At 35.6% G+C, this 21,056-nt stretch overlaps 1 protein-coding gene across 20 annotated transcripts in view; it reads right to left on the bottom strand.

The window, feature by feature from the left end:
- EPC1 (enhancer of polycomb homolog 1) overlaps positions 1-21,056 on the bottom strand; it is a 94,755-nt gene that overhangs the window by 28,108 nt on the left and 45,591 nt on the right. For 16 of the 20 annotated variants that reach the window (XR_004956834.1, XM_036243547.1, XM_036243444.1 and 13 more), the window contains one exon: positions 2,097-2,256. Coding sequence is in view for 19 of the 20 variants with exons in the window: in XM_036243547.1 (XP_036099440.1) it covers positions 2,097-2,256 (160 nt within the window). In the remaining variant the exon portion in view is untranslated. Of the gene's footprint in view, positions 1-2,096; positions 2,257-5,351; positions 5,377-6,708; positions 6,782-8,216; positions 8,296-21,056 lie in introns of those variants that run through there. The other 4 variants (XM_036243462.1, XM_036243479.1, XM_036243495.1 and 1 more) reach the window with 4 other exon arrangements.

Raw genomic sequence — 21,056 nt, 5'->3', positions numbered from 1 at the left:
ATTCAAAACAAAACATTGAAAGAAACTCAGTGGTAGCTAACACTAATTTAGTTGACTTTCTTTCCAAAGACGACTTATGTGTAATTATGTGTCTTATATGTAATTAAACATGTGAGTGGGCAAGAAAATACATGACACTGTTTTGGTTCACTTCAAAGTAACCTTTAGTAAAATAAAATTATTATTTTTTTCTGAAGGAAATCAGTAAGGTTAAGTGCAAGTTAAGAGTTAAAGATTAAAAAAAAATAATCACAAATGCCCCCTTCCACCATGTGAAGACACAATAGGAGAGCCCTCACCTGACCATTCTGGCACCCTGATCTTGGACTTGCAGCCTCTAGAATTATCTCTGAAGGAATAACTAAGGCCTGAAATATTGTGGGTCAAGAATTTGTGAAACAAAAGGCACCCTGGACTCAAGAATGGAATCAGGAATATACAGACACTCTGGCTATGACAATTTCAGGTGTACAATATAATGAAACAGACATGAGACAGTTCTTTTCCTCTCTGGCTGCTTGAAGACGGTCTGCCATCATGAACAACATGACTATCCAGACCAGGAAGCTCATGACCAAGGAACTAATTCAGCAGAAACAAATGGTCATCAGTATTCTTCACCCTGGGAAGGCAACAGTACTTAAAACAAAAATATGGGAAAAACTAACCAAAATATATAAGGCCACACACAGCAGATATCACCTTTATATTTGGATTCAGAACCTATTTTGTGGTGGTAAGACAACTGGCTTTGGCATGATATATGATTCCTTGGATTATGCAAAAAAAAGAAAAAGAAAAAAGAACTCAAACACCAAGTTGCAAAAAGAACTCAAACACAGACTTATAAAACATGGTGTGTTTGAAAAGAAGACGACTTCAAGAAAACAGCAAAAGGAACACAAGAACAGAATGAAGAAATCAGGGGGACTGCAAAGGCCAATGTTGGTGCTGCAAAAAAGAAGTGGAAATTCTTCGGTGACTTTATCTGTAGTGATTATGCAGATTTTTTATGAGAGGATTAATAAACTAAAAACTTAAAAACAAATCAAATGTCAATATAGTACTGATAAGAACCAATATGGTCTCTATGTTTACTTTGTTTTTCACATTTAAGAAATATTAAATGTTTAAAATCCAGGACAAAAACTAGATTATTTAAAGAAATGGTTAAATGAGTTAGGAAAGTAGTTAATGAGTTAAAAACTAGTTAAAACTACTTATGTCCTTAGAAAGAACAATAAAAACAAAATAGATACATCCTGAAAAAACCTCTTGATCACAAAGGTCAACAAGACAACAATGAAAGCTTAGTAACTAATCAACTATGTTTTAAATTGTCAACTACTTGGGGACTGAGAGAATGAAATATACAGTACACATATTCCCCTAAATCTACAAACTCTCAGCTATTCAGCATCATCTGTGATAGTTATCAAAAGATTATTTCTAATAAAGAACCTATCACTATCAAGTGAAACAAGTTAACAATTAGAACACTAAATTTAAAAATATTAGTAGAAATACAGATCAAGGATTGGCAAACATGGCCCAGAGGCCAATACTAGGTTGCCATCTCTTTTTGGTCAATAAAGCTTTATGGGAACACAGCCATGTCCATTTGCCTATGTTTGCTGATTTGGCCTTATGAAAGAAGAGATGAATACTTGTGACAAATGACAAAAATGACTCACTAAGCCTAAAATATTTACAGTCTGAACCTTTACAGAAAGTTTGCTGACTCCAGACTAACATTAAGAAGTCTCTAAGACTATTAACATTACAATTTCTGAACAGTAAGAAAACCATTTCTATATCTGAGGTATATTATTTATCCTGTTTGTCTAAAGTAGCATAAGATACCATGTTGAGATGAAACTAAAAATCTAGGATAAAAATGCTATCTTTTTTGTCAGGCAGAAATCTCAAGCACAATTTTAAAAGCTGATAATGAGCTTTGATAACACTCATTTCATTAATGCTGGTCAATAAAATGGGTACTGAAAATGGCCTTGAACAGATAAAAATCTGCCAAGAGTTACATAGGAAGATGATAAATACAGAAAATATAATTATTAAAGAGAGTCGTTACTTACGCTGTATGTGAATGAGCTGCTTTGGCATCTTAAATTCCCCAGGATATATAGACTCATAATAAGCAATATTACTTTCTGCCTCTGGGACAGGTATAACCATATTATCCCTCTTCTCGCCATACACTTGCTGTGCTGAAATAGCCCGTTGAAGATGATGTTCCTAAAAAGAGGGAAAAAAGGTAAGTTTCTGTATTTTTTAAAAAGCAAACAGAATGTATAGCCTTATGAAGAGGTTTTTGTTCATTTGATTCTAAAATAGAGAAATTTTTGTAGTCTTGAAAGGATGCTGCTAACAATACAGTTAGTAAAAATATTTTAAGTAGAAACAAGATTTTGTTAGACACACATTGAATATTTCTTCAAATTAAGAAAAAGTACTATACTAAAATTAAGAGTTAAATTATACAATAGATTCCAAAAGTTGACTAAAACTGTTACTTAAAGTTTGCATTTTACAGAGATTCAAAAGAAAACTTGTATGAACAAACAGGCCATGGATAAAAAAATATTTTATTGATTCTAATCTCCTAATTCAGTACTTTATGCAAATATGGTCTTTTCAAAGAAGAATAGAAATTATCTCTATTTTTAGTTGATGAAACTGGACACAAATTCAAACCTGGTCTTTTGTCTGGAGTAATAATAACCTTTTAAAATGAATTTCCAGATCCCCTTTGAATAATATTTGAGAAAGTACAGGGGTTGAAAGCACAGGCTCTGGAATTTGCGTCTGTTGGCAAGATACTTCAGTCTTCTAAATCTATTTCTTCCAGTAGGAGAAAAATAGAATCTACCTGATAGGGTTGGTTAGAGATTTAAGTAAGGTAAATGTATGTATAATGTTTAGTATGATGTCTGGCATATGACAGTTGCTCAAAATAAGCTTTGATTTAGTCACCCATAGAAGATTATTTTGCCTGTTTGTGACACTACCATCTGCTATAAAAAGATAAAGTTCTCATCCAGCCCTATAATCACTGAATTTTGGTAAACATTATATTAAATTTAAACTGTTTTTCGTAAAGATATAAAATACAAGTTCTAAGATGAAAAACTTTCCAACAGCATGAAAACAAAAAAAATTCCAGTCCTCATAAGTAGCCTCTGTTAAATATGTATTTATATATATATATATATATATATATATATTTAAATTTATAGATAGGATTCTACTATGCAACATACAGAGCTTTATCCCTTGGTTCACTTGATCTAGTCTGAAGATCTTTCCAAACTGATACTTCTACAATTTTTGCAACAGCTGCAATGTATTCCATTATATGGATATACCATAATTTAACTAGACACTAATAAGAAAAAAAAAACCTGGAAACAACCTAAATGCCAATTCTCCCTGAAACCAATCCAGTACCATTACATACAAGACATTTTTGTGGAATTGTGAAAGCATTTGTAGGACAACTTACACATATAAGTGCTCAAAGGGTATATGAGGTTACAACATGTATTCCTGTCATTCCCTGTAGTAACTTAACATACCTTTTGAATTTTAAATTCACCCAGATTGTTATTTTAGTTAATTTTTTTACAACAATGCTTGTTTTTCCCCCCTTAGATGTTGCTGCTTTTGCTCATTCTAGAAATTCTGCTTTTCTTTTTCTCATTTATGTTTAAATACATGGATTATTTCCTTTTTAATATTAAGGAAATTAGCCCCATGTAACAAATTTTACAAATATTTTCCTGAAGTTTGACTTCTTATTTTGTCCAGAGTATTTTTTTTCCATGCAGGAAAGGTCTATCAGTCAAATTTACTAATCTTTTTATGTTTTTTTAAAATATGTTTTCTTGATAAACCACAGAACTTATATGCATGTATGCATGAACAGTGGACATGGACAACAAACTGGGGACAGGGCAGGGAGGGAGAGGGAGGGGGGAATCAGTGGGGGAAAAAGGAGAAACATCTGTAACAAAAATTAATAAAAAAATAAATTAAAAAAATATTTTTTTCTTTATTGATTTTTAGAGAGAGGAAAGGAAAGAGAGATAGAAACATCGATAAGAGAGAACATCGACTGGCCACCTCCTGCATGCCCCCTACTGGGGATTCGGCCCACAACCCGGATATGAACCCAATCGGGAATCGAACCCCTGATGCTCAACCACTGATCCACACCAGCCGGGGTTTTTCTTGTTTCTGTCATGACTAATAATTAGTGTAGATTGTATAGTCACAAACTAGGGTGTATAAACAAATATTTTCTTTTTTATACCTCAATTTGATCTTTGATTCAGGCTGTCTAGGGGCTCCTGGAAGCTGGTAGAGAAACTAAGTGTGTAGGTAGGCAGGAGGGTTGACCAACAGCTAATTGTACCCTGATATACTTGGGTAGTTTGTTGTTAATGTCTACTGGCCCCTACTACCCACGGACACAGGGTGCTTTTCTGAGCCCTAGCTGGGAAGTGAGTTACATGTATTCTCTTCTAAGTCTGATACCCTCAAAAGCCAAGAGAAAAAAATTTTTTGACTCATGCGCCCCCCCGCCCTCCCCTACATATATACCCTAAACTCAAGGAGGGTGTGGGGAAGCAAGGAACATTATTCTTAGTTTGCATTTTGTTCCTTATTTAGAATAATGCTCAATCTATTATCATTTCTTTTGCAGGTGAGCATGAGAGAGGTGATTTATCTTTTGATTTCTGTATATAGAGAGCAAGCATAAATGTCATGAATAAAATCATCCATTTTCTTCAGTGATTAAAAATATCCCTTTATCATAGAATAAATTCCCCTTGCACTTAGGAGTATTTCCAAACTATTTTTTTTCCCTTACTCTACTTAACTGTCTCCTATGCCAGTATTTAAAATGTTTAAGTGTAGTATGAAACAGTGTCGTTTCCTACTATATTTTATTATCTGGTAAGACAATTCCTGCCTACCCCACCTCATAATTCTTTTTCAGAATTTTCCTGGATATCTCATTTAGTTTCCTAGATGAATCATAATGAAAATTATTTTCCAGGTGTGAAATGGGACCCCCCAAAAGCCGATGTTTATAGGCAATACAGGATGGTGTTTAAGAACATGGACTTTTTCAAGCGTGCTGTGGACTTGAATGTTGGTGCCATAGTTTACTAGCTCTATGATTTTGGGACCTGGAACAAGATATTTATCCCAGCCAAGTTTTACTATCTGTAAATATACAGTTGTGTACCTATGATATGGGACTGTGGTAAAAATAAAAAGCCCAAGGTATGTTAAATACCCAAAACATGGTAGCAAAGGTATACCTTTCAATATTAAGAAGCTGAAGAGTTTTCTATACGCCTAATCTTTCTAGTGTAAACAGTGTTCTGTAGAATGATGTTTCCTTATGTTTGTGTCCATTTACATAACTATGAAATCAAATTTTTGTTTATCAGTATTATAGTAAATACTTACTGCTTTTTAAAAAACTTTTGAATTTGTATTTTGTTTTTTAAAATATTTCACACAATTTCTTTGTATCTTTAACAGTGAAAAAAATGATATGTGCCTGGCACTGGGAACAATGGTAAATAACAGACATAGTTCTTGACATTGCAGAGCTTACACTCTAGTAGGGGAGAGAGATACTAATAAAATATCCTAAAAATAAACTGTACAGTGTAATAAGTGCTATAAAGGAAAAGTACAATGTGTTAAAGGAAATATAAATAGAAAAGGAATTTCAATGACAATATCACTTTCACTAGTGCAAAGTGACATAAATTAACCTAAGATATGCAGGAATGGATGCTAGTTAAAAGACTGGCTGAAGAACAGAGTATAAGCTATGTTGAAGACCACTTACTAGTTTGACACCTTGGGTATGCAGTTTCTTTATATTATAGAATATTTATAATAATTAGGTTCAGTTGTAATTTAAGAGTTAATCACCAAAATACCAAGAACAATTCCAATTTTTCATAAAATAACAGAGGCATAAACTCTCGAATAAGTCTGATAATACAGGAACAAAGTAAATTAAACAATCTAAAGAATTCTTTAATATTCAATCTTATATAAAATGGAATCAGATGAACCATAACTTATGATAAAACAAATAACTTTAAAAGTTTCTTGTACTGTAAGTAATTACAGATGTTTCTATATATTACAATATAAACAATAAAAGAGAGGATATAAAAAAGACTGAACAATGATCTTTAGATAGTTCAGAGGCACACTTTCATGTCTCCATAAACCTTGCTATTGTGAAACTGGGCTCCAAAATCATTCATTCCCTTTTTGTACTTCAGCCAGACTAGTGCATTGGAAAAGCATGAGCTTTAGAGACAGAGACCCAAGTAAGACCCTTAGTTTCCTCATGAGACCCCAAGTCCAGCAACTCACACTGCTACCTATTTTTTTAAAATAATTTCCCTTTATTGATTTTAGAGAGAAAGGAAGGGAGAGGGAGGGAGAGTGATGAGAGAGAACATTGATTGGCTGCCTCCTGCATGCCACCCTGCTGAAGATTTGGACTACAACCAGGGCATGTGCCCTGACCAGGGATCGAACCAGCGACCTCTTAGTGCATGGGTCAACACTTAACCACTGAGCCACACAAGCTGGGCATGTTGCTACCTATTTTAAAAATTGTATTATATATGTATTTTTTCTTACCCATCTTTCCCAGTCATCTCTCCAGCAGCTAATGTTTATTCTTTTACTGTTCTCTTTGTTTCTTTTGCTTTCCCTAAAAAAAATTTTCATTTTCAGGTGGCCTTTTTAGGTCTTTGTTAAACACAGGGGTAATTAATGTGAAAAGATTAACTAGCTCTAAACAGGGCATTACCACTTAAATTTGAGAAGCCAGAAAATATTATTGATTAAATAACAGTGGCATTAGCTATCTGTCGAAAAAATCTGAAGGAACAGTATTGAAAACGTATCTTACACATCTGCGCTATGCCTTTGCTCACATGGATAGATTTCTCTGCTGATATTACCATTCAAGGCCCCCAACCCATCATGGAAAATTCCACCTGTTCTTCAAATTCTGGTTTAAAATTATATTTCCTCTGCTTCACCTAATTTGTGCTTTTACAGTACTATACTGTATACTTAGAAACTGTGCTGTAATTATTTATTTGTGTACATACTCATCTCCAAAATTTGAGCTCCTTAAGGTTAGATACTATGTCTAATTAACCTGTATGTAGTATTTGGGAACTCTAAATTCTTTTAAGGATGAAAACTAAATAAGATTACCTTTTTAACCTACTCAGTATCTAGTACTGTATTTTGCTTTATTGCAGATACTCAGTATTTTATAAAATATCAGTATAGAAAAATGAGAAGGATCAGTCTAAATGAAATGTATGAAAAAATACAAAAGATATTCTATGTGCTCTGTAATAAGTTTTAATAAATATCAGATAAAAAGATATTTAAGGCTGTATTGTGATAGTTCATAAACAAAGATTAAATTATGGTCATGTATTCATTAAATTTTTGTTTAAGCAAATAATGACCTTAACAACACTTAGCCATAACAATTAAGATCATATTTAGACCTTTTTGGTTACTGAATTAAAAACATCTTATTAAAAGCAACAATAATGTATAAAAATTCCTTATGGGGAAATAAGTAATGACTAAATAAAAAGTGACTTATGTTTAAACAACTGGTTATTTATGCATGTAGAGCTAGACTCTATTGCTACTTGAACAAAGTGGCTGGGCTGAATTACTTTTCTCTCCTATTGTCTAATGACATTTCTAAGAACCAAAATATCAATGCCTAATCAGGAACACTGCTCCATCAAGTACTCCCTAGTTTTCCTACATCCAAACACTCAACTCTGCCTGGCTCATTATAATAGCCTTCTAACTGGTTTCCCTGCTTCCATTTTTCTTTTCTTCTAGTACTCTGTTAATATACAAATCAATCTTACATTCAAAATATTCCAGTTATTCCCCTCCTCAATCAGAATAAAAGTCAAAGTTCTTAAAATTACAAGGTCCAACTTGTTTCTTATTACCCCTTTCACTGTTACCTCTCTGACATCATTTACTACTCTCTTTTCACTCACTCTGCTCATGATACTAAATTCCTTGCTCTTTGTCAGCTTATAAGAAATAGCTTGCAAGAAAAGAAAGAAAATGAAAGGAATAGCTTGTTCTCTCACCTTCAAGTCTTTGTTCAAAAGTCAGCTTTGCAGATAGACCATTCCTTACCAGCTCTCCCACTATACTCTCACTACAGTAGTTAAGACTGAAAGGGTTGACAACATTAAATGATGGTGAGGATGTGGAATAACTAGAACTCTCATATGCTGTTAGTGAGAAAAAGTGTGGCAGATCTTCTAAAACCAAACACACATTCCATATGGCCTGCACCTGGGTATTTACCCAAGAGAAATGAAAACACAAGCCCACAAAAAAAAAAAAAAAAAAAAAAAAAAAAATCCTGAGTAAGAATGCTCACACCGCTTTAGTCAAAATACTTCCAAAGTGGAAACAACCCAAATGTCTATCAATAGGAGGACAGATGAACAAACTGCAGTATAATAATACAATGGAGCAACAAAAGGGAACAATTATTTACAATAGGAGTACATCCCCAAAACAGTGGAATAAAAATAGCTTTACACAAGAGAGTCGATAATCTTTGGGTCCATTTATTTGAATTTTTATAATGAGCAAAATTAATCTATGGTGAAAAAAAATCAAAACAGTAGCTGCTTCTGGGAAGTGGTGGCAAGAATTGCTTGGGAAGGGGAATGAAGGAATTTTGGGGGATGATAGTAATGTTCCATATCTTGACGGAGGTTGGGTTATGCAAGTGTATAATTTTGTCAAAATTCAGTAAATATACTAAATTAATTGTTTTATTTCTTGTCTGTCTCTTCTCCCCAGAATATAAAATCCATGAAGGTAGGAATCTGTTTTTTGCTTTGCTTCACTCCAGGTCTAGAATTGTACATAACATATACAAGTATCCAAAAAATACTTGCTGAATAAATGAGCCAGAAGAGACTTCATAGAAAACCAAGATTATATTTCACAAAAAGCAAAGAAAAATTAAGACTTGAAGACATTTTGTTTTCACAATTAAAATACGCAGGGTAAACAGTTATAATAGTTAAAGAAGGATAGAATATTTGACAAGAAAATGAGTAATTCAATACTTATTTACTACAAAAAATAAATGGTAAAGGATCCTAAGACTATTGCCCTCTAGCTTCTTCCTACTTAGAGTTCGGTAGTTAGAAATTACTTTTATTTCTGGGTTAAAAAAATAGTAAAAGAAAAAACCAGTAAAGGAAGACCATTGCTAAGGTACACGTAAAACTGTCCAGTCTTATGATTTCTCTTCAGTGTGAAATATTCGTTGATTCAGTACTTTACTTACAAAATAGTCAGGGCTTATAGTTACTAAGTAGCATGGTCAAAGGCATCCCTAGGAAAAATTAAGTTTAATTTTGATCCTTGCCTTCTTATGTCCCTTATTTGTACCCCTTGCGTCCCTTTAAACTTGGGTTGTATGTGCTGTACTTAGTAAGAGCCCTGCATGCCCAGTGTGATGTTTGTCAATGTGAGGGAAAAGGTACCAAAATTAATTTCTTTCTATTCTCATAAAAGTCAATCTCATCGGAATGTTTCCCTAAAATTAAATTTTAAAAGACTTAAACGACCCCCTCCCTTTCCCTATTGGGGGACATCTGTAATACTTTCAAAAAATAAAGACAAACAAACAACAAACAAACAGACTAAAAAAAGCTCTTAGTTTTGTTATAATCTTTCTGCTGCTGATTTCTGTACCTCTCTCCAATGCACTCCTGAGAGCTAGTCATCTGTCATTATTTAATATCTTTTAATTCATGCAAATAAAATTCAAAAGAGGTTTCTCAGTTTTTTTGTTAACATCCTAAAGCAACAGCACTGAATAAACCAAATACCTAATTTAAACTTGTTTAAAACAAAACATGTTTAGATAATCTAATACAAACAAAAGCTGTACCAAGACTTAGTCCTTAGCCCTTGTACATACTCACTCTTGCAATTTCATTCACTATCACTGCTTTAATTACCATTTAAATTTTGATTTCTAACAGATTTTTGCTTAAGTCTAAGCACATGTATAAAGAGATCCCTTATTATATGTTCCACAGACCTATCTATCATAACATCAACATTCCTATTCGGGCTGACTCTCCAAATCTGTTCTTCCTCCCGGTTTACCTATTTCAATGAATTGACCCATCATATACCCAGTAATCCAACTCAGAAGCCTTGATTTTTCCAGCTCCCTCTGGCTTTCTACTTCCCCATTTCCAAATTAGGCACCAGATCCTCTAGATTTCTCATCCCATTGTCACAGTTCAAGCAGCCACTAGCATTCTTACCTGCATTATCACACTAGTCTCAAATTCCCTTCTACAGTTACTGCCAATGCTCTTTCTAAAAGAATTTGATCACACCACTGTCACGCTTAATCCTTGGCTCTCTAATGCCTTTGTGACAAAATTCAAACTTCTTGGCATGGCAAACAAAATCTTTCATGATCTAGCTCTACCTAATTCTTCCAGTCCAACACCTTACCACTTTCTATCCTGAATTTAACACTCCAGCCATAGCATTTTCTGTAACACCTACTGGTGATGCTTCTTGTCTTTAAGTCTTTAATTATACAAACCTTTGTATTCTTTATAATTCTAAGATGTCTACCCCTCTTTTAGAAAGTCTTTCAGAACTATTATATAACATTATCACAATGGTAACATAGAAAACAGGTAAGGGTGATTTTTTAAATGTCTATTTTATAAAGATTCAATTAAAATCCTTATAAAATTTAAAACTGAGCAAGTCAAAATTAAGAAAGAAAAAATTCCCAGCAGGGTTTTTACTCCTCAACTACCTGCCTCATACATACCAGAAGGGGCAGGGAGAGCAACAACTGGGAAGAACACCAAAAGTAAGAACCACCTCAATAATTAGATACTTTACAAAAGGCATTCATCTTGGATAAAATATTAATCTAATGGAAGATATGACTTTGTGGAGTCCTTTTTAGCTTTGGGTTATAAAGCTTTAACAACTTCATTGAGGCTTTATTATTATGCCTATTAATTCATCTTTCCAGTATTGACAGAGTAACAGCTAACATGTACTGAGCATTTATCACATGCTAGGCTTGAGTTTCACAAATCTTATTTCATTTAAAGCTTACAACAATACCATTACACACATATGTATAAAAAGAGGTGGCAAATACCATCCCTATTTCACAGATCAGTCAACTTGCCTAGGTTCATTCATAGCTGAATTCAAACTCAGTTGTATTAGCTCTAAACACTTCACTATATTGACTCTCAAAAAGATGTAGATTCCCTCCAGATTGCTCATTAGTTGCAAGGGAAAACTAGTAACTACACAGTGGAGAAACTGGACCACACCTTGACTGGGTGATCAAAATTAACATTACTAATGAGCGACAGATAGATATATATGCCTCCAGATGTGATGCCGTAATATCCCTTCTGTAATATTCTAGCTGGAAATTCAAAACCTGAATCTAACTGAGAAAACATCAGACAAACCCCCAATGGTATCCCTCTAGTAAAAAAATCAAAATGACTGTGATATTAAGAAATGTCAACATCACAAAAGATTACCCCCCCCCCCCCGCCCAACTGAAATATTTAGTGTCATGATATGGCAACTCATTCTCAAACGGGTTGGAAAAAATACATGAGTGCAGGAATGACAGAAAATGTGTGAAAACACATAGAGCCAATGGGACAAAATGTTAATAATACATATATATAGGTGTAGCATTCCTTTTCTTGTACCTTTTCTGCAAGTTTCTAATTATTTTCAAATTTTAGCTTTCTTAAAAGCTAAGAGCAAAAGGAAACTTTAAAAGTAGACTCTCTGGAAGCAAGAGGAAGAGATGCAAGTACTTCTTCCAGAATTGCTGCCAAGAAACTGCATGATCTTAAGTCAGTTAAAGTTTCCGGCTCTTAATTTCCTGATCTAATTAATCTAGATAGTCTCAGACTACTTTCTTTGGAATAGTAGTTCTAGGAATACCATTAGGTGTTATATGAGGAATTCTGTTATTAAATAATTTTGGGAAATGCATAGACAGGGATAACCAACAGTTTCTGTACAGAAGAATCCTCATAGATTTTTATATAGCTAAAACACACCATGATTTTCCAAATGAGTAATACGGATAAGTAAACCTTTTATTATTCACTGACCACTGTTATTGTTGATTTATCTAAATTTTTGGTGGGACCAAGTCTTTACTTTTCAGTATTAAAAAGTATGGTAAGCATTAAAATAAAGTTGTAATGTTAAACTGTGGTATACAAAATTCACTGTCTACAATAATAGAGTATTAATTTTGGGGAAAAAACCTTGTGACTACTGTTCACTCATACTGAGGTATCTTTACTAAATTCATTTTTAAAACGGGAACTATAGTTAAATTTATGAAGTAAATCTCTGATAAAAGATAATACAGATTAGGGTTGGCAAACCATAGCCTGGGGGAAAAATTCCACCCACTACCAGTTTTTTGCAAAGAGCTTTATTAGCATATAGCCACACATTCATTTACATATTGTCCAAGGCTGCTTTTGCCCTACAACAGCAGAGTTAAGGAGCTGTGACAAAGACTATAAAGCCTGCAATGCCCAAAATATTTAATGTCTTCTTTACAAAAAGTTTATAGGCTCTTGATATATAGTTATTTATGCTGTTTAATCTTTGAAATTTAAGCAGTTTGGTTGTGGTATGGTGGGCCACTTGCAGACTCTTAACGCATGCTCTACTGTTCACATGGTGGAAATAACAGAGAGAAGAGGAGAGTAAGTTATTAAGCATAAATTTTAATCACTATGCTCAGATCCTATCAGATACAATCTGCATTCTGAAGATGTATTATTATGCCTATTTTTTAGGGAAAATGAAGCTCAGTAAGATTAAGTAATTTGCCCTAAACAGTGTAAGTAGGATTTGGATTGAGGTATGACTTCTGGTCTTTCTCCTGTAGCTTAATTCTTCCTCCTTATCTTCTTTTGCTTTCCCCAGGTATGGTGGAGTTCTGGCAGATACTCAGGGGAGGATTCAGAAAACTAAGAGAAGCAGAAGGAACTTTAAACAGCTAAAGAGATGAGCAATAGTATCTTGGTTACAAGGATCACTGGGAAGATACAACTAGATAAATCAAGGAAATAACTGCAGATTTCCTAATTTTTGAAAAAAACAGAATTCTTATTGGAGTGCTCTACTAGATTAGAGCTCATAAACCTTAACTGCTGGTAATACTCAGGCACCCTGGATATAAAGGAAGCTGAGGAAGATTTAAGTCATACGAGGGCCAATACCAGGTACATATGCTTCCCTGTGTAACTAAATACTCTTAATCATCTATCACCCCTAAATGTATAGAGGTTCAAAGTAAAGGGTAAAGTATGTTTTTCTTCAATAAGTATTGTTTTATCTTGCTGAATGGACAAATAGAAAAATATTAAAATTTGTTACGTCTTTCCCTGGACTTCCGACACTTTATTTTAACACCACATTTATCAAACGTGGAAACAAAATAATCTTTTTACAGAAATAATTAGTAACATCAGTTTCCCTGTAAGAAGGCAATCATTTAATTAAAAAGGAATTATGGCCCTGCTGGTGTGGCTCAGTGGAATGAACGTCGTCCTAGGACTGAAAGGTCCCAGTTGGATTCCTTGCCAGGGCACATGCCTGGGTTTCAGGCTCCATCCCTAGTAGGGGACATGCAGGAAGGCAGCCAATCCATGTTTCTCTCTCACACTGATGTTTCTCTCTCTAAAAAAAATCAATAAAAACATATTAAACAAACAAACAAAAATTATGAAGGAACTCGCTTGATTTTCAAGTACTTTACTTAGGTACTATTAGATATATAACCTACCATAAAAGAAGTCAGAGGATAGGAACTGATTTACCCCCTCAGAGAATAAAGTCTTATTTATTTATTTGCAACAAAGTCTCAAGCCAGACTAAATTTGACCATCCCTTGTTCTTCTATCAAAAATAACAGATTTATATATTATATTTTCCTGCCAGTCATTGTAGTAATCAAGACTTAGCTGTTGTCACATTGCTTTTATTAATACTTTGTTTTAACCATCAAAAATATAAACCTTTAGGGTTTGTATGAATGCTAAGATTTATGAATTTAAGGTAACTGTGGAAATACTGTAACATGTCTAGTGAAGGAAGAAATGAATGTTGATACGTTGTACTTTCATTTCAGACTAAACTAAAAATAATCTTACAAAATTGTCTTCCTTTAATACCAAGTCCCTTGGTTTCATCAAACCTATAAAACTTCCAGTACAATTTCCGAAGTTGTTTTTCCTATTTTGGCTAAAAAAAATAAAAGGGGTTCTCATAGTCTCAATACTTTCTTGTTTAATTATATATTTGTTTCCCTCACTCAAATTCACTCTCCCTGTATTTAAAGTAACTAACACAGTGGTAAATGAGAATAAATCATATTTCATAATTTCAAATTATTCTAATTAATGTTATTTGGTACTACAGGTTTTCTTGTATATAACATACGATACAGAAGTAAAATATGACTTTATCAGAATACTCTGTATTTAATAGGAAGACATATACAAGGTATACTATTTAACAGCACACATTCTGATATCAAAAAACCCAGATTGGAATCCCAATTTTACCATTTACTAATTGTGATTTAACTTCTCTAAACATTAATTTCCTTATTAGTAAAATGAGGTAATTGCCATTATAAGGATAAAATGTGATAAGAAATGCAGGTAAACCTCTTAGCACAGTACCTAGTACTGTACTCACTTACTAGCTCTTCATATATAAATAATGAAACCAATTGAACCTTTTTTCCTTATTTGTAATGGGCAGAAAATGCTACCTAACTTATAAGGTTGCATTGAGGAGAACTGAAGTTATACCAAAAAGCCTAATAGAAATTGCTTTACTGTAGATATATATGAATCAATAAATCAATAATAAAACTAACTCCAAATTTACTGTTTTCTTAAAAGATATCCTTCCTCCTAGTAATCCTACCAAAGAAGACATTTTAAACCTCCAATTAATTTTTATTGGTAGACCTACACTGTTAACAAAATAATCCCAACCTCTGAAGATAATCAAATCTCACTATAGAACTTTAAAACTCTATACGACAAATTCAGGCACCATACTATAGTCAGTCACTTTTCACCTTTTACAAGAATTTGAGATCTCTCTACACAATTTAAAAGTACAAAACAAAAAAATGCATCACAGTCTTAAAGAAGACTTGTTCTCCCAGCTTTCCTAATCAAGTTAAATTAATGGCAGTAATTCATTTCAAAGATTATTTATATAACATACTTCATCCCACTGGGTATGAGATAATGCACTAGAAAAATTTAAAACTTTTAAAGCTACCTGAAGTAGGTCTGGTAAATGAAACAAAAATGACTAACTTTTATTTGGGAAGAAAGGGTAAATGGTTGCAAAACTTGAACAATTATCTTGAACATTTAAATTACTATCTCTTTAGTTGGTATTTATAGACATAAAAGACAGGAAATTATACAACTTCTTGCAAAGGTCTTTAGGCTCTTATGAGCTCTTATATGATAGCATAAAGAAATTAAATAACTCAGCAAAACAAAGTTTCCAGATAATATTCAAGTTTCTTACAAAAATGTTAAGTAAAGTTTGTATCATCCCAGGAGTTGCATTAAATTTGGTCAGAATGAAAGGATGATTCTGCTATACCTAAACAAGAATAAGTAATGTACTTAATAAACATTTCATTTCAATGCAGCAAACTGTGGCAGACACTGACAATTATTTTTTCTTAACCCTACAAAGGCAAATTAACTTTCCAGTAATAAACGGTAGCAGAGGATTGGTATTGTACCTGTACCTAATTAGGAATTTAATTACTTCAATCTGATCATAACGAAAACATGCCTTCTACTGATATATATACTTTTTATTATAATATAACCAAATCATGGTCAGAATGAAAAACTTGTTTAATAGTGAAGGGAAGATTAAAGCTCGAAAGAGATAAAAACATGGGCTACTGAAGTTATACCTCTTATCTGTCTTAACAAATGTCCTCTAAAAATACAAAAAGTTGTAGGATTTAGTCTACAATAATATCCTCTCTTCCTCATCTTCTTTCCCCAATAGTCTTTAATTCTGTTCATTAAATTATTTCTGATTGTGTTCAGGCATACAGTACAACTGTGCTTTTCTGGCCCACTGATGGCTGGCTGGTGGCACTAGGTGGCTATTTCTGGCCAATGAGATGTGGGTCAAGAGTCTTATGTTATTCCTGGACCAGAGTATTTAACTGCTGGTAAACGATGTGAAATCCTTCAAAGTACTCCTTTCACCTGTCACCATGTTGAAGATGTTTGCTGCATCAGCCTAGTTCCACAGCTGACCCGTGATAAAAATGACGTTAACAAGAAATAAACTTTTGAATTTATGATGTGTTATCACATCATAATCTAGTTTATCCTGAGTGACATAAATTGGTCCCAGAAGTGGGGTACTGTTATAAGACCAAGACTAAAATACATATCATTAGTTTGGTGCCAAGAAACAAGGAAACCTCCCAGAGGCTGGAAGAATGGCAATTTATATTAGGCACAAAATATTGGCAAAAGTCAGTTATGATGACTTAAAATCAGATAATGTATTTAACAAACCTGAAGCTCTAGAAGAAAAGGTTAAAAATAACTGAATATTAAAATGGTATGTTTGCTGCTCTGTATTTATTATTAGAAGAAAGAAACAAATTTTTAAAACTGACCAGTTTGTACGCAGGAGTGAAAGGGAAGAATCCAAAAATTTGTGGACTTGCAGTATTTGAAGAGTGCTGCTCAATCCAAGCCATAAATTAAAAAATCAAGAAGGCCAGTGACTGACAAAGAGCAATCAATCTTGAGGGTAAGTTTCAAATCAATGGTATGGCTGTGATACATCTGAATGGATTCAAATCTCAGAGCAGAGACCCAGTTACAATTTGTGACACCCAGTTAATACTTCCAGTTGAACCAAATACTAAGAGGAAAAGGCTGAGAGAGACACTCAAGGGTGTAGCTTTTCCAACAAGCAAGTCAACAGGTATGGCATTAGCATTTAGAAGACAGACATCTAATAAAGAACTTAGTATAGGCTACTGGCATACAGAGATAAATGGAAACACATTAGAAGCCTACAAAGTTGTGCTAGCAACAAACATAAATCAAGGGCACAGATTAAAATCTGACTGATTTAGAAGTACATTTAGGTCTCCAACCTTTCACAGGCAGAAAGTAGGTTATAAAGCCCCAAAGGCTGCATTTTCTGATACCTAAACCAGATGAGGCTAAGGAAGACAATGGGAAAGGGACAATCTCCTAGCTATCAATGCCCAGAGCCACAACAAACAATGGACTGGGGAATTCCTCCAAGAGAGTGGACTCAGTATTTATCCCAACATCCAGGAGAAGGGCACCCTTATAAAGTCAACCTAGTGGGATTTTTGAGTTGCTATGGATTAGGGGCTGCTGTGTTTCCCTCAATCTCCTGTTATCTGAAGGGGAGTGTTTATTGTGGTTTTCATGTCCCATGTTATAACAACATATATGGGCTGGGGGCGGGGGGTGGGGTGGGGGCGTGCACAGATAGTATTTTCATCCACAGATCTCCAGATTATGAGGAAACACATCCAACTTCTGGTCAAGATGGCAGTGTAGGTAAACGGTACTCACCTCCTCCCACAACCACATCAAAATTACAACCAAACTACAATACAACCATCATTTAGAACCACCTGAAATCGAGCTGAATGGAAGTCCTACAATTACAAAATTAAAGAAGCCAAATCGAGACTGACAGGAGGGGCGGACGGGCTTGTCCCACACCCACATGTGGCGGATAAAAATCAGGAGGGACACCTTGGCTGTCAAGGTCCTCCCTGAGGAGTGAGGGGTCCCCATCCCATACCAGGATCCCAGTTCAGGGTTCCAGTGCCAGGAAGAGAAGTCCCCATAACTTCTGGCTGGAAAAACCAGTGGGAATTGAGGCTGAGGGAGACTGAGGCTGCTGGAGCCCCAGGCAGTTCCTCTCAAAGGGCCCACACACAGACTTCCTGGGACTTGCACCCTCCAGGCTCCAGCATGGGGGAGGCAAGCTTGAAAGGAACCAGAGACATACAGTGAAGAACTGTGTTGTTTGGCATCGGGGCGAGCACTGGAGGGGCAGTTTTCTCACAGACAGATGTGCTGGCAGAGGTCGTGGTTCCTCTGGTGAGCCCTTCCCCAGAGTGGCAGACAGCCGCCATATCTGGGACTCTAGCAACCTGGCTCACACTGTTTGCCCTGCGTTAGTGACTGCCTGAGGCCCTTCCCCAACCTACTTTTGGACCCACCCAAGCTGTTTCCAATGGCTTCACCATAGTATTGCCCTGTCTTGGATCCTGCTTCAGTTTCCTAAAATCTCTCAAAGCAGCAGCACCTGGTCTCAGCAAGTCCCATACCTCTTGTTAAATGGCCCCAGGTCTGGCACTAGAAGCAGCCAGCCTTGGTTTACAACTTAGCTTTTCCTGGGCACCTCCAAGCCCAGCACAAGAAGAAGCCATCTGCAGATCACTGTAGCTTATGCCTGGTGGCCCCAGGTAAAACACAGGCAGTGGCTGACCTTGCCCCAGAGCCAGCACAACCAGTAAACAGCTTCAGACCACGTTAAAGCACCACCACCCAACCACCTCCACAAGTGACACACTCAATGAGTGGACTCAGTGGGTACCAGAGCCCTGCTGAAGTAAGCCTTGCTCTGTGTGGTGGGCCCCTACACAGCTGATCCTCCAAGGGAGTCAGAAGTCAGTAGTCAGTGGGCATAGCCAGTCCTTGCAGCTGATCTTCCTGAGTAAATCTCTCCCATTGACTTGCCGACAGCAAGCAAGACTCAATTAAAACAGAAGGGTATACAGTCCACAGTAGGGGTGCACCTTGAGGGCCCAGCTGGGGTAATCAGGGAGGCTGTGCCACTGGATCCTACAGGACACCTACAATAATAGGCCACCCTACGAAGCCTAGGAGACATAGCAACTTTACCTAATATAAACAAACAATCACAGGGAAGCAGCCAAAATGAGGAGACAAAGAAACATGTCCCAAATGAAAGAAAAGAATAAAACTTGAGGAAAATAATTAAACAAAATGGAGATAAGCAATCAATCAGATGTAGAGTTCAAAACACTGGTTATAAGGATGCTCAAGGGCCCTGGCCGGTTTGGCTCAGCGGTTAGAGCGCCGGCCTGCGGTCCTGAGAGACCCGGGTTCGGTTCCCGTTAAGGGCGTGTACCTCGGTTGCAGTTTGTCCCTGGCCCTGGTCGGTCGTGCGGGTGGCAGCCACTTGATGTGATCCTTTCACATCGATGTTTCTCTCTCTCTCTGTTCCTCTCTCTCCCTCCCACTCTATCTGAACAAAAAATGGAAAAATGTCCTCGGGTGAGGATAAAAAAAAAAAAAAAAAATAAGGATGCTCAAGGAATTTAATGAGAACATCAACAACATGAAAAAGGACCAGTCAGAAATGAAGGATTCATTAACAGAAATAAAGAATAATTTATGGAGAATCAATAGTAGAGTAGGGTAAAGCCAAGAAGCAAACCACTGATTTAGAATATAAGAAAGCAAAAAACATTCAATCAGAACAGTAAAAAGAAAAAAGAATCCAAAAAAATTAGGATTATGTAAGGAGCCTCTGGGATTATTTTAAGTGTGCCAACTTTCACATCATGGGAGTGCTAGAAGGAGAAGAGAAAGAACAAGAAATTGAAAACCTACTGGAAACAATAATGACAGAAAACTTCCCTAACTTGGTAAAGGAAGCAGACACACAAGTCCAGGAAGCAGAGAGAGAGTCCCAAACAAGATGAACCCCAAGAGGCCCCACACCAAGACACATCATCATCAAAATGCAAAAGGTTCAAGACAAAAAGAGAATCTTAAAAGCAGCAAGAGAAAAACAGTTTGTTACCTACAAAGGAGCTCCCGTAAGACTGGCAGCTGATTTCTCAAAAGAAACTCTGCAGGCCAGAAAGGAGTGGCAAGAGATACTCAAGGTGATGAAAAGCAACGACCTGCAACCAAGATTACTCTATCCTGCAAAGCTATCATTTAGACACGATGGATATATAAAGTGTTTTCCAGACAAGAAAAAGCTAAAGGAGTTCATCACCACCAAAGGAGTATTATATAAAATGTTGAAGGGTCTTCTTGAAGGAGAACAACAAAAATATGAACAATAAAATGGCAATAAATACATATTGATTAACAATTGAATCTACAAACAAAATGAGCAAGCATAACAGAAACAGACTCACAGACACAGAGAACTTTTTGTTGCTTGCCAGATGAGAGGGGGCTTGTGGGATGGGTGAAAAAGATTTAGAAATTAAGTTCAAATTTTTTGTTAGACTGATGAACCTCAAAGGGAGGGAGGACGGGATGAGAAAAACCAAAGAACTTCTATGCATTTATGCATAACCAATGGACACAGACAATAGTGTGGGGAAGGCAGGAGTGGGGCGGGATTGGGGAGGTAGGGTCAATGGGGGAAAAAAGAGGGGGGACATCTGTAATACATTCAACAATAAAGATAAGTTAAAAAATAAAAAATAAAATAATAAAGCTTAAACAAATAAAAGATTGAAACCAGGAAAAAAAAAAAAGAGGAAACACATCCAATCCTGATGTACAAAATTATGTATATCACCTGATACTATTTAACTGGGATTTTCAGGCTGGATTCACTGGGGAGAAGAGACTATTTTGCCTGTGGGAAGGAGAGTGATCCTAATCTTTGGTTGACCAGAGGGCAGAGCTGTCATCAGTACTTTTGCCAAATACTTTGTTCTTTGCCTTCTGGTCATATGGTAGAATTGTATTTCCTGGTTCCTTTGTGGTTAGGTGGAACTCTAA

Source organism: Molossus molossus, unplaced genomic scaffold (genome assembly GCF_014108415.1).
Source record: "Molossus molossus isolate mMolMol1 unplaced genomic scaffold, mMolMol1.p scaffold_m16_p_1, whole genome shotgun sequence".
Classification (NCBI taxonomy): Eukaryota; Metazoa; Chordata; class Mammalia; order Chiroptera; family Molossidae; genus Molossus; species Molossus molossus.
Note: the sequence above shows the minus strand (reverse complement) of the source record. Positions and strands in the feature narration are given on the sequence as shown.